Source organism: Parasteatoda tepidariorum, chromosome 4 (assembly GCF_043381705.1).
Source record: "Parasteatoda tepidariorum isolate YZ-2023 chromosome 4, CAS_Ptep_4.0, whole genome shotgun sequence".
In the NCBI taxonomy this organism is placed as follows: domain Eukaryota; kingdom Metazoa; phylum Arthropoda; class Arachnida; order Araneae; family Theridiidae; genus Parasteatoda; species Parasteatoda tepidariorum.
Window position 1 is genome coordinate 18,602,318 of NC_092207.1, and position 16,215 is coordinate 18,618,532.

At 33.9% G+C, this 16,215-nt stretch overlaps 1 protein-coding gene across 1 annotated transcript in view; it reads right to left on the bottom strand.

The window, feature by feature from the left end:
* Positions 1 to 16,215, bottom strand: part of LOC107447269 (glycerophosphocholine cholinephosphodiesterase ENPP6-like) — a 35,536-nt gene that overhangs the window by 12,289 nt on the left and 7,032 nt on the right. The window contains exons 2-5 of the mRNA XM_071179476.1: positions 15,158 to 15,532; positions 13,026 to 13,135; positions 6,352 to 6,501; positions 3,244 to 3,387 (exon numbers count right to left, since the gene is read on the bottom strand). Of these exons, the coding sequence (XP_071035577.1) occupies positions 3,244 to 3,387; positions 6,352 to 6,501; positions 13,026 to 13,135; positions 15,158 to 15,532 (779 nt within the window). The remainder of the gene's footprint in view (positions 1 to 3,243; positions 3,388 to 6,351; positions 6,502 to 13,025; positions 13,136 to 15,157; positions 15,533 to 16,215) is intronic.

A 16,215-nucleotide genomic window follows, 5' to 3' on the forward strand; every position in this document is an offset into this window, starting at 1 on the left:
CATCCTCACATGTTAAGTTATAAATTATGTTATTAATTTAACTTGAAATTATGGTGTATCTTCTTTAGCTTACTTACTGCATACGGAAGTTATTTTATGACTCAACGTCAACTCACATGACTCAGTCAGTCATATGGTTCTTCGATTTCATCAAATACATGAAATGCTTTTTAGATGATCTTAATTTCCTCTTCACAGTGATTGATCTTCACGACAATACGTCACATTTCATTAATTACTTTAGATACTTTTTACATAAAGTTAATTTAGCTATTCAATTAAACTCTTCATACTTAACTAAAAAAAATAAAACAAGCACATTTTTTATTAACATTTTAAACATATGCAATTGAAAAAAAAACACTATTTTGAACTTTGTATCCCACAAATTATTCTACCAATTTCCTTCAAATAAAACTATATAATTTATCAAAATGTAGAAATTTGTTTACCTTATCATGCGATCATTCGTGGAAGAAATGTGAACAAAAATTTGCAAAAACTGAAACTAACGCTCAAGATTTATTGCAATTTACTATTACCGATTAATATTCGAGACATTAAGATTCCTTATTAATCAAAAGCAGATCATTACATGGTAGGGAAGTACTTTATTTACGTCGCACTAGATCTGCACAATGGGCTATTGGCGACGGTCTGGGAAGCATCCCTGAGGATGATCCGAAGACATGCCATCGCAATTTTGATCCTCTGCAGAAGGGATGGCTCCCCTGCTTTGGTAGCCCGACGACCTGCGCTGGAAGTCTAGCACTTAACGGTTTAACGAGGACCGATACAGGGCACACTCGGTCCCTATGCAGGCTGATCAAAGTGGTCAGATCATTACATGGAGAGTTAGTAATGATGTGCTCTTTTTTTTCCCCTTATTGTGCTTTGATCAGTACAAAAAAAAACGGAGCATAACCTAAATAACTTTTGATCTAGTGATCGGATCTTGGCGTATTAGGACTCATTCTTAATGGTTTAAAGGGATGACCTTAAATATGCTGATTAATTGGAGGAGACGATATTTTAAGTTGCCAGGTCAGGCACAAAAAACGTACATTCTTTGAATAAATATACTTTTTTTTAAGACGGATTTGGATTAATGACCGTAAAAATCCGAGGAGAGGAGAGCCACAATATGGGAATTATCAGGAGAGCGGTCAAAAGTTCGGAGCCCTGGATTTCACTTTTTGTGTATTTCGCTGTATCTTGAGAACTTTTTAAGCGAGTCCGGAAAAAAATTCCACTGAGTAATAAATCTCTTTTATCCAAAAGTAATTCCACGCAACAACAAAAAAATTAATAATTACTTTTTTTTTTACATAATTTAATAATAGTTAAAAGAATTTTGGATTGTGGGATATATGAATTTTTACATCATATTAAAGATTGTTATTTTGTATGACGAAATAAAAAATTTGAACGGAATCGGTTGGATAATGTCTGAAGTATCAAATTTTATAAGAGTCAAAAATTTTCGCTTCACTTAAAAAATTTTCGTCATTTGGTGAAATACGCGAAAAGTAAAATTCACATTAAGGGGCCCAAACTTTCAACCGCCCTCCTGGCCAAACTATTTGGGCCTGAATTGCGGCTTTCTCCTTTCCCATTCTGACGATCGGGAAACCAAATCCGTAGAAAACAAGTATTATAAAAAGAATTTAAAAAATCAATTCTTACGTAGATCAACAACAAAAAATTTTATTTTTATTATTTTTTATTAAATAATTAATATAAAATCTGAAAAAGAAATTTTTTGCTACACGCTTCGCCACTGACGGTGTTGATTTCTAAATATATATCCTGCTAAATATCTTATGTATGAGAAATTTTTTTCTCTCACACAAAACTAAAATTAATTAATTAAATTTAATTAATGAATTAATATTTAACTAATGAAAAACTGTATTAACATCAAGTGTCACATTCACTACAAGTTTAAAAAAATGCATTTGAACTTGAGTGGATGAATAAAAAATATTTTATTAACGATTGAAAATTTGAACAAGATATAGGGAGAGTGTGAACTAATAGTAGGAATTGAAGAAGGCATATTTATTCAGAGAACTTACGTTTTTGTGCCTTATTCAGTATCATAAAGTATGGTCTGCAATTATTAATTATCATATTTAAGGTCACCCCTTTAAACCATTAAGAATGAGTCCTAATACGCCAAGATCCGATCACTAGATCAAAAGTTATTTAAGTTATGCTCCGTTTTTATTTATTTATTTTTTTGTACTGGCCAACGCACAAAAAGGGAAAAAAAAGAGCACATCATTGCTAACTCTCCATGTAATTATCTGACCACTTTGATCAGCCTGCGTAGGGACCGAGGGTGCGCGGTATCGGTCCTCGTTAAACTGTTCTACATGTAAAGTGTTCGAGTGCTGGTCATCGGGCTACCAAAGAAGGGGGCCATCCCCTCTGCAGAGGATCAAAATTGTGATGGAATGTCTTCGGATCATCCTCAGGGATGCTTCCCAGACCGTCGCCAATAGCCCATTGTGCAGCTCTAGTGCGACGTCAATAAAGTACCTACCTACCATGTAGTGATCTGCTTTTGATTAATAAGGAATCTTAATGTCTCGAATATTAATCGGTAATAGTAAAATGCAATAAATCTTGAGCATTAGTTTCAGTTTTTGAAAGAAAAAAAATTCTTACATTTCTTCAACGAATGATCGCATAATTTTTATAAGGTAAGCAAATTTCTACATTTTGATAAATTATATAGTTTTATTTGAATGAAATTGGTAGAATAATTTGTGGGATATAAAGTTCCGAATAGGGTTTTTTTCCCTCACGGGATCAAAAGTAATTCAGGGTGTTCTTTTTCTTTGAATGAGGAGGCTGTACATGTGAAACGCTTCGCAAATCTCGTGTAAAGCGTGTTTTGTCATTAATACAGAATTGCTACTTCAGTCTTAATAAACAATTCTTTTTAAGTACTTTTCATACGGATAAAGCGTTATCTTTCCATATGTCTGTGATTTTTTCAGACTATTAAAGTTTTGTAAATAGAGAACACGTGATTCTTTCATTTTGTGACGTAGCAATGTTGACTGTTAACCGACTTAATAGCCAAAATGTTGGTGTTGAAGCTGGTTTCCACGCATGGATAGGGTCTGAGATTTTCTTCTTCAGGAACAGGTTGAATCATTATTTCTAATTACGAAGATTAAGGCAAATGCCTACAATGAAAATGAAACAGTTTAGAGGCTTCTCAATGCTTACCGCTTTAATGAAATAACGGGGTTCGGTATTCAAGTAAAGAGGGCCGATCCGAGGAGCCTTCTTCAGATGATACTTTTCGGGGATGTCTTTCACTCTATAGATGTGTAGTCCTGTTATATTGTCATTCTTTATATCATTGTAGAGCTGCAAACCATAAATTCAATAGTATTAATAAAAATAAATCAAGTGTAAAATAAAAGCTAAACATTTTAAAAGGTTCGATAACACAGTAAGTGAATTTTCTTAATAACTAAGTAACGTTGTATACACATAAGAAGGGCTATACTCTTTGTAAATAAAATATGTGTCTTAAGCTTACGTGATTTTCCCACTCTCCATGCATTCCCTCTTGCGTTACCATGCCCAGCAATAACATAAGCTTGGGCCGTCGGTGAAGTAACTGCTGGCTGTGCTTGAAAAGTGATGGTGCATATTTACGACTACCAATATTCAACTCCGTAGCCTTGTAATTTTGAACCTCATCCAGAAGACAAGAGAACTCCTGGATCAAGTATTGAGAGAAATACGCCTTCGCGGAGGATTTTTTGATAGAACTAACCCGAATTTGCTTTATATGGAGAGGAAAATCTCTCACGGTTAGACTAACGGCAAAAGGACTTTAACCCATGATCCGTCTATCACTGAGGGTATTTTACGTCAACACTATGATCGGTGAGAGCCGAGTGTAGAATTCGTATCCATCAGCCATCACTAGGTTCGAACCTGGGTCACCTCATTGGGAGGTGAGCGCTCAATTCCCCTAGCCACCCCAGCCCTCAAATCAAGATTTTTGTTTTATTCTATAACCGTCATAGAATAGCCAACATAATATTGAGTTCCCGTCTACTAATGAGTTTATGGCTACTAATGTTCAATTCCGTAACCTTGTAATTATGAACCCAATCCAGAAGACAAGGAAACTCCTGGATCAAGTATTGGGTGAAACTTGCCTTCTTGGGGGACATTTTGATTGAACCAAAACGCATTTGCGTTACATGGAGAGGAAAACCACAAAACCCTCCCATGGTTAGCCTGGTTTCAAGGGGACTCAAACTCAGATTTAAAGAAAATTCAATTTAACGTCCAGCATCATGTGCAATTTATGGAAACACTTTCAGAATTCCGAATCTGTCGAAAGAAAGCCTGGACAAGGTCAGACAATAGCCACAGCGATTGCCGATGAACGGCATTTGTCGATTACAGCGAGACGTTACAGCTCCTGACCTCTATGCTGCCACATGAAACTGAATTTCAAGGGTCAAAGAATCGTTTATGTTGGTGCAGAGAACATAGAGATTAGATTAGAGCATGAATCAATAGTATAATGTTCTCTTCACTTATGAGTCGCGCTTTACTCTGACCACTGACTCTCGACGTACTTGCATTGGAAGAAAACCAGGGACCAGCTACCAGTTTTCTAATGTCCGAGAAATCGACCATTATAGCAGCCAAGTTTTGCTGCTCAGGCAAAGCAAATGCTGAATTCTCGCCCACCCCTCCATCTTTGTGAAAGAAGTACTCTGACAAGTATGAGGTATAGGGACGAAGTCTTGGAGTTCTATGTTCGCCTTTTCAGAGGTGCAGTTGGTCCGGATTTAATTTTAAAGAGTGGCAATATGACACCATCCAGAGCATTTCTGATCAACCATTTTCAGGAAAATGAATATATTCGCCGGATGGACTGACCAACCAGATCTCCAGACCTCAACTCTAGAGAACATGTTTGAGACGCTTTCAGTAAGGCAACTGTAACACGTAACTCCTCCCCTCGAGAACCACTTACTCTCTGAAAACAGCGTTGTAGGAATTTGAAGAAGAGCCTCAGAGCTCATATAAATCTTGATAGGCTAAATTAAGCCTTACCTATTGAAACGCAGTGCTATAAGCGAAAGCAGAGAGCACGCCGCACTTTACTATACTCAATACTCAACGTTATTGAACGAGTGGGACAAACTGCCACAGGAACTTCAATTCTGTAACCACTGTTTGATACCATCTGACCCTGGTGAATGTCATGTTTGCGTAGTACAACAGTTGAATGGTTATTATTTTTGTATTATATCAACCTAGTTCAAACCAAATGTTGTTAAAGTCTGCCCAGTATACCAAGTAGTTCAGTAGATAATCGACCAAATATAAAAATTCGTTTAAAAGTTTTATTTATTTATTTAACTTTTTTTGCACTTTTCTTCTTGCTTCTTTTACAGTACTAGCTTTTAATTTATAATTTCTTTCACAGCAAGTTATAAACATGTTAACCTTTCAGATGTCTAAAAGTGAAATGCATGTTCCGTGCAGGTCGTGAAAGTAACCTTTACGTATGCATTTCCAAAATATTTGTTGTACTCACATGAAAAACAAAATTGGAATTCTTAAAATTATACTTTCAAATAATTTTAAGAACTTGAAATCATTACGAGATGTCAGTAAGCCATAGAGTGACCCATATTCAAATCCCGCTGATGGCTGGCTGGAAGACTGGTGTACTTTTTCCGTGTCTGCACTGATTCTAGTGCGAACATAAAATATCCCCAGTGGTTTACGGATCATGGGATAGAGTCCCTTTGACGTTGGACTAACAGTGGGAAGTTTTCGTGATTTTCTTCTCTATGCAAAGCAAATGCGGGTTGGTTTCCCTTGAAGACTCTTCCCCGCAGGCGAATGCTTGAAACATGAGTTATGGAGTTTAACATGAGTACAGCCGCATCATGGATCTACTGTTCAACGCATGGAGGTAAAAATATGGTACGATTTATACCTCCGTTCAATACCGTTGATTTAAAAAAAGTACAAAATACTTCGATTTTGTTTTCTTTCATTGATTTTTCAGACCGTCAGCCATTTTGGAGAGAACCGATATAACTAACCGTAAAGGCTATTAAATAGCCTCTTAAAGAAATTAAACTGGTCAAATAGTTAAAAGTTAATTTTTTTTAATCACGTCACTTTATCTTTTTGAGGGTTATCACTATCTCACATTATTCTTCCGTCATGTGATTTAAACTTTAACCCTTTGCTTGTGGCGTACCATGTTGTACCGTCATCTGTGGTCCACATGTTGTACCAGCAGTAAGTAAAAGGTTAAGTGAGCAATAGTTAATGTATTACCTTTTCCTCTTTACCGTCAATTGGTATTAGACTTGAGGTTGGACCTGAATTCACTTGGTACTTGATGCTAGGTGCGTACTTATCCAGTGTAATGAAAGTTGAATTGGTCACGTCTTGCATCCCATGGTCTGCCAGCATTATTATGTTCACCTATGAGTAATTCATAATTTTAAAAGCACTTAGCAAAAATTCAGAAATAGCAAAGAAAGGAGGGTTATTTTGTGGTTGAAGTAAATAAAAAACGCTAAAATTGACTAGTTACCGTATCGGCATTATTACAAGAACTAATTAGTAATGCGAGATAATTAGTAATGCGAAAGGAACCAAAAGCTGATTTTAATTTTATTTTAATGAAACTAGGAATGAATTTTTTATTGCGTTTATGCCAGCATTTGACCTCACTTCGAGTGTAGGAGGAGAATTTCATCAATATTATTGTTTTGAATTAGTTTTGTTCAGAAAGTTACAGATTGTTTTTAAAATTATATTTTTAGTTAAGTCTATTTTTTGCCTAAATGTATAAGTTTATGAAGAACGTATAGGCTTATATACATGCATATACACTTGCCTGCTCCTTTGAAAATGGTATTTCAGATCAAAAACGCGTGACCTTACCATATCACATCATAAAATGAAATGTATTATCGCCTTCTTCCTACTGCTCCTAACGTAGCAGAGAAGTGGAGACATTTAGTATTCATTTGAATGAATTTTAAAATATCCTGGTTAGGAATATATTACTAAATTAGATAAAAACTTTAGCTTGTAAAGAGGAACTGATTGCAAATTTGAAATCATCGACGCGAAAATATCTAAGATCCGTTTTAAACTCCAAAAAAAAATGTTCTCCAGTGTAATAGACAAGGCTTTATAAGAGTATATTAATACATTTTAATGTGACATTTTCTTTTACCTGTGCGAGGAAAAACTTTTCATTACCTTACACCTTACACAAATGAGGAAAGCGACTTCCTTTGACCTTGACCATGACTGCGTTCATGGTCCTCATTCGAATGAGGCAAATATTTACATTTCAACTATTATAGGTTGGTTAGGTTAGCAGTTAACGTCATAAAAGGAAAATTAAATTACGTGTTGTCTACTGTAATTGTTATAGAACCGAAATGTCTGTCTCTCTCTTATATTTTATTCGAATGATTACTACTTCGCGTTCAGTACTGCGCTTTGTACAAATGCGTATGAACAAGCAATAAACAAAATTTTCTGACAGTGTTGCAGATATACAAGTATAGATGATTTACACTACCAATTTAGGTGAATTCGAAATTAAGAAATTTAGTAGATCCTTATTGGGCAATCGAAACCATTCATTCAAACAACGCTCTCTACTACTTTTAGACTTGGCCTAGGCATTCTATAGAGTGTCTAATGAGGAGCCGGAAAAGTATGGAATGATTGATAGTTCACACACTTCTCAGAAATTCCGTAGAATAAGTAATGCATAGAGGCATTCTCTAAATTTCTCTCTCTCTGTGTTCTGTGTCCTTTCTCCTTTGTGTGTATGATTGCGTGAATGTGTCCCGCCCTATAAACTGGTTTGTGGTTGTGTGACGTGGGCGACGCTGCTCCACCGTCGTGGCTTCGCCACAGGTGCCCACTGGGTAACGAGAAGAGGTTAGTAGTTCTGGCATTCCTGAGGTCAATGGGTCTACGTCCCAAGTGCTCGTCGTTAAAAAAAAATTATTTACTGAAACAATTGGAAAACTGTATGAACATTGATTTAGATTTTCGGAACTATCTTATTGGTAAAAGTTCTGCATTGGCAGCTAATTTTTTTTTAAATTCATTTAATATGTTATCTTTTTGCATACTGAGATTTAAATCTAAGATTGCATACTAAGATTTCTTCACGATCAATTTCGAAAAAAAAGTGGCTTTACATAATCCCATAAACCTAATAAAACAGAATTTATTTCTGAGAAAAATATTTAATTTATCATGCAAAAATGCCAACTATATATAAAAATCTCAATTTTGAATTTTCTGTCATTTCCGTTCATTTTTCTGTTGATTCGGCTGTTCGCCCATTTTTTATATTTTCCTTTATATTTATTTATGAAATCAAGAATCATTCATAGTAATGTTTGGCATAATAAATGCTATTCATAAAAANAAAAAAAAAAAAAAAAAAAAAAAAAAAAAAAAAAAAAAAAAAAAAAAAAAAATTTTTTTTTTTTTTTTTTTTTTTTTTTTTTTTTTTTTTTTTTTTTTTTTTTTTTACTGTTGAGTCTACATTTCTTGGCGATTTCTTACTTTTTTCTTGGCAGACCGAAAATTATACTCCCCACGAAAAAAAATCACAAATAAATAAATTCTAAGTAAATACTTATAAACAGATAATTATATTGATTTTTAAAATACATTTTTACAAATTAATTAAATTGTTTATGATAACACAATTAACATTAATACAATTTATATTTTAGGGTAATTTCTTTAAAGTCAATGGTTTTTCAAATGCATAAGCAAATGGAAATTGTACACTTTCTTAGATGAGAGATTTTAAATTTAAAACTGCAACAATAACGAACATTGTGTTTGTTAAGTATTTTAAACAATTATATTCTTTATATACAAATAAAACTTCTGTTTCAAGTACAAGAACGCAACAATTCAAGAAATGTGCTTCTTGAACAATTAGATAGAATTTAGACTTTCTAACAATGTAATTTGTTCTATAACTAAGCGCGAAACATTTAGTATTTGATCGCTATTGATAATAAATACGCCCATTTTGCTTTGTGTAAGTATCTTTAAAGATGGACAGAGTTTTTGTCTACTATTTATGCAGCCGAGTAGTTGCACCAATGCTTATTCTGCTGGCTATAATTTCAAATTATTGGAGTCTCTATTTTTGCTATATTTTTGCCTTTTTTATGGCTTCAACGACATTGTTGATTTTGCAAGCAGCTGAGAAATTTGATTTCAGGAAAAATTTAAATGATAGTGTTGCTTCAAGCCCCAACTCCGAAGTCCTTGCAGGAAACAAATCCAAGAATGAATCTTATTTCGCTGATGTCAGTCAAGGAGATACAAGCAGCACCATACATACTTGGCAAAAAATCGAACCGCAGCCTGAAGTTAGCCAAGAAATTGAAATTGAATCAATCATCAGCAAAAATGTCCGGGCAGACGAAGATCCGCTTCCTAGATCAATCTGCGAAAACTGCTTGCAACGTTATGTCTACCAATCAAACGACGAAGCAAGTTCTTACAAACCGGACCTATCCCCTGACGATCCCCTACGAAACATAGAAGATAGATATTTCGATATTGTTTCAAACAGGATTGTCCGTGAATTTCTGAGCAGAGATAGTTCAAACGGAGATTCTGGAAGCAGAGAGGATCTCTGCCATGATAAAGAGCCAAGAAAGGAACGTCGATTTTTGAATCTTAGGAGGTCATCAGTCCGGAGAACTGGACAAAGGGTTAAAAAAGCAAGCATCAGCTTCTTCAGAAGATTTGCTTGCTGCGGCACGAAAAAGAAGTAACCATTTTGCATTCCCCTTCAACTTGGAGATTTTTGGAACTCTAGAGAATCAAAATTGTATGTGTTCAATTTAAAAACTCTGATTTTTGTGTGTAATGGATTGTGTTCCATATTCTCTTCAACTTGTTAGTAGTTATTTTGGAACTCTTGAAAATCAAAATTACGTGTGTTCCACTTAAAAACTCGAATTAGAGAAAAAGATGGATTAGACTTGGAAACTTATATGGAATGAAAATAACATACTTGGAACATTTAAAAAATTTGGATTTCAAAATGATAGTATTGATTTTATGAATGATAAGCCGGATGATTTTTTAAGATGACTGTTACCGTTTGTAAAAATGTTGGGTCAAGGGAATGCTTTGGAAAAGTTAAGATGTTGGTTAATGATGAAAGAATATATGGATAGAGTATGATCGTTTTTAAAAAAGGAATATGCTTGAAATATTTAGAAAGTTTGGTGTTGGAAATTATGATATTGATATAAGTGAGATGCTTTCAAAGACTTTGAATGATAAGCCGGATGATTTTTAAGATGACTGTTACCGTTTGTAAAGATGTTGGGTCAAGAGAATGGTTTGGAAAAGTTGAGATGTTGGTTAATGATGAAAGAATATATGGATAGAGAATGATAGTTTTTAAAAAGGAAAATGCTTGAAACATTTAGAAAGTTCGGTATTGGAAGTTATAGTATTGATATAAGTGAGACGCTTGCAAAGACTGAATGATAAGCCGGATGATTTTAAGACGAAATTAAGAANTTTATTGTGCAGTATTAGAAACATTTGAAATGCCATGTTATTATTATGAGGCTAATAAATGAGTGATTTTTTCTTAAGCTTCTGTTATTCGTTATATTTTAGTATTAAATTCACTTCAAAATGTCACCAGTTTGTAATTTTTTATTGCAAATATAAATATTTGGCAAAAAAATAAGTTAGATTAAACTTGTTTGCATTTTACAAGATTTACTGATATAGAAATTGTTGTGTACTAATTATCGTGATCAGAAATTCTCATGGAAAAACTGGAAAAAAAAGAATAAATAGAAAACATGCATTTTTTCGAGTTAAATGGACTTTTGTCATTCAAAAATTCGGACATTGGTAAACTCTTTCTGTAATTTTATTCCGAAATCAATTGGAATACATATGAAATATATCGTTTAAAAGACGAAGACAAACGCATTTCTCTGTTTTATAAAAGCTAAAAGTAGTTTCGATCTTGTTTACGCCAGCTTTTATTTTACGTAGACTGTTCTTTTACTACAATTCTTGTCATTTTACTACTATTCTTTGTTAAAGTCGTTCTGTTACAGGCAAGTTTGTTTATTAAATGAGACACGTTAATATTTAACTGAAAACTATTAATTTTTTTGACATTTTGCCCTTTGAGACTGCTGATCAAGATATTTAAATGGTTCTATTCCCTTGCGATGGCAGTAAAAAATCTTATAATTAATCACAGTATCTATATAAGGCTTAAAATTTAGATTACCTTCTGGGAGCTCAAACTTCAACTGGATATCTGCGTCTAAGGTGAACACAATTTACAACTATAAATAGCACAAGTAAAATTTTTATCGCTGATCGAAAGCTTAGTCACTTTCCAGATAAACAAAATTAAACACAAAACTATACATGAAATAAAATAGAAATTTTAAGAACTAATATTTCATATTGACAGAAAAGGAAGAAAAAAAATCAATTTTTGTCTGGCAGTAACGAAAGTCGCCAATTACGCAATTATTCGCCAATAATTAGTCGCCAATTACTCACCAATTACACAATTATTTTCTATCTCCACCTAAAATCACCCCCTCACGTCTTTCAAAAGTGTTGCACCTTCAAGATTTCATTTTTGCTGTGGCAAAAGTAGAATCATTGTTTCTTTTCAATCCTACTTAAGAGAGTAGTTCTTTGAATTTTCATTTTATTATAATTTTTAAAGCTGCATTTTTAAACCAGCTTAGAAGACTAGAAAATTTTCTAAGCTCTATATGGCTCTTTGGTCAAGATACTATCTATAGGAAAGTATGAATCAGACATCTGCTGCCCAATGATCTTGTCCATTAAGCAGTGGAAATTTGATAGTCTGGGCAGGTATGAAATTGAATAGTAACATGTTCATTCATGTTTTAGAAAGGGGTACTTTGACTGATGTTAACAACAGAAACGAAGTTTTCGAGTTCCATGCTTGATTTTTCCAAGAATGCAGTTCGCTTTGATTTCATTTCAGCAGACAATAACTCAGCCACATAGAGGGCTGGGCCGATTTGATGGTTTCTGAAAAGGGACCTGCCAGTTCCCCAGACCTCGACGCTCTGAGAAAGGAAATTGGAACTCGTACTCTCTCTCTTCGACCACCATCCAATCATTTTTAAAAGAGTAGGTCAAGGAGTCAAAGGAATTATAAAAATGACTTATTTCGACTATGAAATCATAGTGTAAGGTCCATACAACGGTTACAAACTAGGAGAGGGGGCAAGGCATACCGAAATAGTTAAGAATTGTACAACTACCAAAGCCTAATACGCTTCTAAAACGCTTTCATGACGTTAGATGACGTATAAACGCTTTCATGACGTATCATGAACGTTTTGGAACCACTATACTTTTATGCACCTAAGTTATCTTAATTTAATGCTAAATTTGCGTTTTCTTATTGATTATTAATTTATTATCAATAAGAAAATTGCATTCAAATTGGCTGAGAAGGAGTTCTTTTATTATCTTAATTTAATGATTTGACAAACTTAGTAATGTCCAGCAACTAACTTGTCCAGATCGCCATCGATAAGTTAGTCATCTAATTATTAATTACTCTATTTCTGAGCCTTTTTGGATTTAGTTTATGACAATAAATGCTAGCTAAAGTAAAATTGATATAGAATTAAGCTAGTTTAGATAAATATATGTGCCAGCTTACAGGCGCGAATCCATAACGTAATACTATTCAATTGTGTAATCACTGTTTTATACCTTGCTCCGTATCTGGAAAGTTAGATACTATCACAATTGTTGCATGGTTACATTTTATACTTTATCAACCTATGTTCAAACCAAATTTCATTAAAATCTCTTCGCTGTAGTTCTGGAGAAAACCGCCCTATTCTGAATATTCTATAAAGATTGAATAGTAGTGTTAAAAAAATGCAATTTACCTTCTCTTGTAGTTTCTTCTTTTTCAGACCATTAAGGAGATAATCAAGAACGTCGTCGATATCCATTATTGCATTCTTCATGTCAACTGAATCAACTCCCCTGTAGTGGCCTACAATAATTAACCCACATTTTTAAGAAACCAGTTTAATCAAATTCAGTTCTAAAAAGGATAAAATAAACTTTAGTTTTATAGTATGTCTGAAGTAAGAACCACATTCGTCTGGACCTGTGTCGGTGGCTATGGTAACGAAGTATAACTAATTCAGATAGGGGTTTGGGGTCATTGTTTAGGATAAGTTTTGGCTCGGACGGCGAGAAAAAGGAAATCTTTTTCTTTTGTGTTAGCCCTAGAGTGAAGTGAAGCCATTCTCCTTTGTGGTGGGGGGAGTTCTTACCGTAGACAAACTATAGTACATTTCTGAATGAGCAAAATAAGAAATTTTCCAGAACTAAATAATAATAACGGAGGTTAAATTTTTAAAATGTGATTTTAGCTATTTAGAGCAATTCTTTACTGGTGTCAAGAGGCCTGTCGTCAGACACTTCATGTCCCAGGAATAAAAACTTTTTTTTTTTCAATGCATAAGCATATGCCTATATCTAGGTGCTTAAGACTATATTTACGGCCCGCCCTTCTTTCATTGATATTGAAGATGATGAATGTTGAGCAAAAACAATGAAGTAGTTCCGGGATAATCCCCAGATATGAGCTAAAGATCGAAACACGTGGGAAGTTCATAAAGCATTGTACAAAGCATGATGGGATTGAGAAACTTTGATTATCAGTTGCGTTCTACGGGAGAATGGTTCGCAGGTTCCTTCAGCATATTTTAACAAATCTTACCATTTTCACCAATTTTAAATCTCGATGGCACTGGAGATAAAGCACTGTGAGCTATCACTGTGTATTGTATGACAAGAGTTCAAACCTCAGTGATGACTTTAAGCCCATCAAGTTTCAGATTGATGGGTAGCAGCTCGTCTCTGAATACATACTTTTGTCTCAAAATTGTGGAGCTTCTGTGAATTCCTAGGCTGACAAAATGGCTCTTGGGAATTTTTTTTTTACATTTTAACCACCAATTTTTTAATTACGATTCTTCTAGTCTCTATAGACAACGGTATCGAATGAAGAAAAATCCGAATCAGTTTGGATTTTACTTACGTAATGACTGGCGTTTGGAAGGGTAGTGTAAATTTGATGGTACTTTTTTCAGCCCTCATGTAGTTGTAGCGTCTTTTTCTGATCTTTTTTTCTTTGAGAAGAAGATAACGTATACCCGTACATGTAATCTATGACGTACAACTAAGCTTTTACAACTAAGCATACGTTAGAATGCTAATTAACGTGAAGTTAATTAAATATATTGCCGTATCGCACATCGAAATTGCTGAAATATAATTCTTTCTCGTCTACATCTTTTACTTAACTAAGATTTATAATTTGTTTATATATTTTATTGTAACCGTGATATATTTTTGTTTTGTGTACCTGGCAACTTCAATCTATAATTAGTTTGTTTATGTTCTAAATGGTTTCGTGCCTGTCTTTGAGTTAAGTAAGAAATAAATGGTGAAAGAACTGAAATATTTGAGAAAGAATAATTGTGAAAGATTATAGAATCTGTCACTTAAGAGAACTGATGCTTGACGGGTTTGGTTCACTCGATATAGAATGAAAAGAACTGTTGCTAACGTAAACATGCGACATTTCAAAACCCAATCAGGATCGAGATACCCCCACTACGTCACTTGTAGGTATCCCATTATGACAGAGATCGTTAAAATATGGGTATCAGAGATTGTTAAAATCTGGGTACTTTTATATTTCTTTAGGATTTAACTTTTTATAGTATTGTTAAAAACTTTAGGAGTAATCTGAGCAGAAACTGCAAGTTATATTTCATATAAGCACAGCAAAAGAATTCGGCATCAAGTAGTTAGTTTAATAACTATATTTTTTTTAAAAAAAAAAAACATCAATATTTAGAAGGCAAACTCGTGTTGATTATATGAAGCTTCTTAGAGTATACGAACACGGCCTTAGGGCTAACAATCAGAGTTACGATTTACACGTATACTTTGAAAGCTCTTCCATATAAAGTTATTTATTCTAATGAAATATACATACCAGCCCAGTCCACCCATGGAAGATATATCATTGCAAGGTCCAGCCTATCGTAGCCAAGAGCTGGGGATGGATGGAACATTTCCAAGACATCGTCTATTCTCTCTTTCACGTCGTTCTTACCTTCTTTAGTTGGCGGGTCGTACCGATGTCGTTCGCAGATTGTGGGGTGGAGGTTGTGTCTACCAACCTCGCAACCTGCCCAGAAGTACACGGCTGCATTTTTTTTCTGCTTCTCAGCAGTTATCCAAATGGGTTCTGCTTCTTGCCACCACATTGGGTCTGTTGTGTTTTCTAGAGGAATCATTTGAAAGAACTCATTCGTCTTCTTGTCCCACAAATAGTTCTCAACGAATCCATGATTCTCTGGATACAGACCTGAAATTTGTATGTGTATAGTTAGATTCATGCACAGAGGCCAAAAAAAACACCATGTGCTCTTTCTTGTACAAGTTATTAAAAAATTCTGAAATAATACGTTTCTGATTCAAAAATATTAGAATCTTTCTTTTCGCTTGATGACAATAAAACACTTTAATAATTATTTAATGCAAACGATAATCTTGTGAAGAATTTATATCCAATCAGACTACGATGTTAAAGTTTTTGCTCATTTTTTAAAGATAATAATTAAAAAAGTTATTTCTAAATTTTAAAATATTAAAATATTTATTTTAATTGGTATTTATTGTAAAAATAGTATTTATTTTTAATAATTAACGAGTAGCTTATGAAAATTTTAAATTTATTGCTGACGATTATTTTTTTAAAAAAAAGAAACTTTTTTTTCAGTGTTTATGCTTGGAATTTGTTTCAAACTAAAGGCCTGTTTACACGGTCCAATTTCTTGAATCCGAGAAATTGGTCGGATTTCTCTGTCCAAGAAATTGGATGATTCGTTGACACTATCCAAGTTCTTGAATGTCGCTGATTCGTTGAAAGAAAAACTTGCGCATGCGCATTGTTCATATTCAACATTACAAAATAATACTTACATAAGTTTAAAATTACTAAATAAATTCAAATAAAATCATAATAACACAAATAAACCTCAACAGATC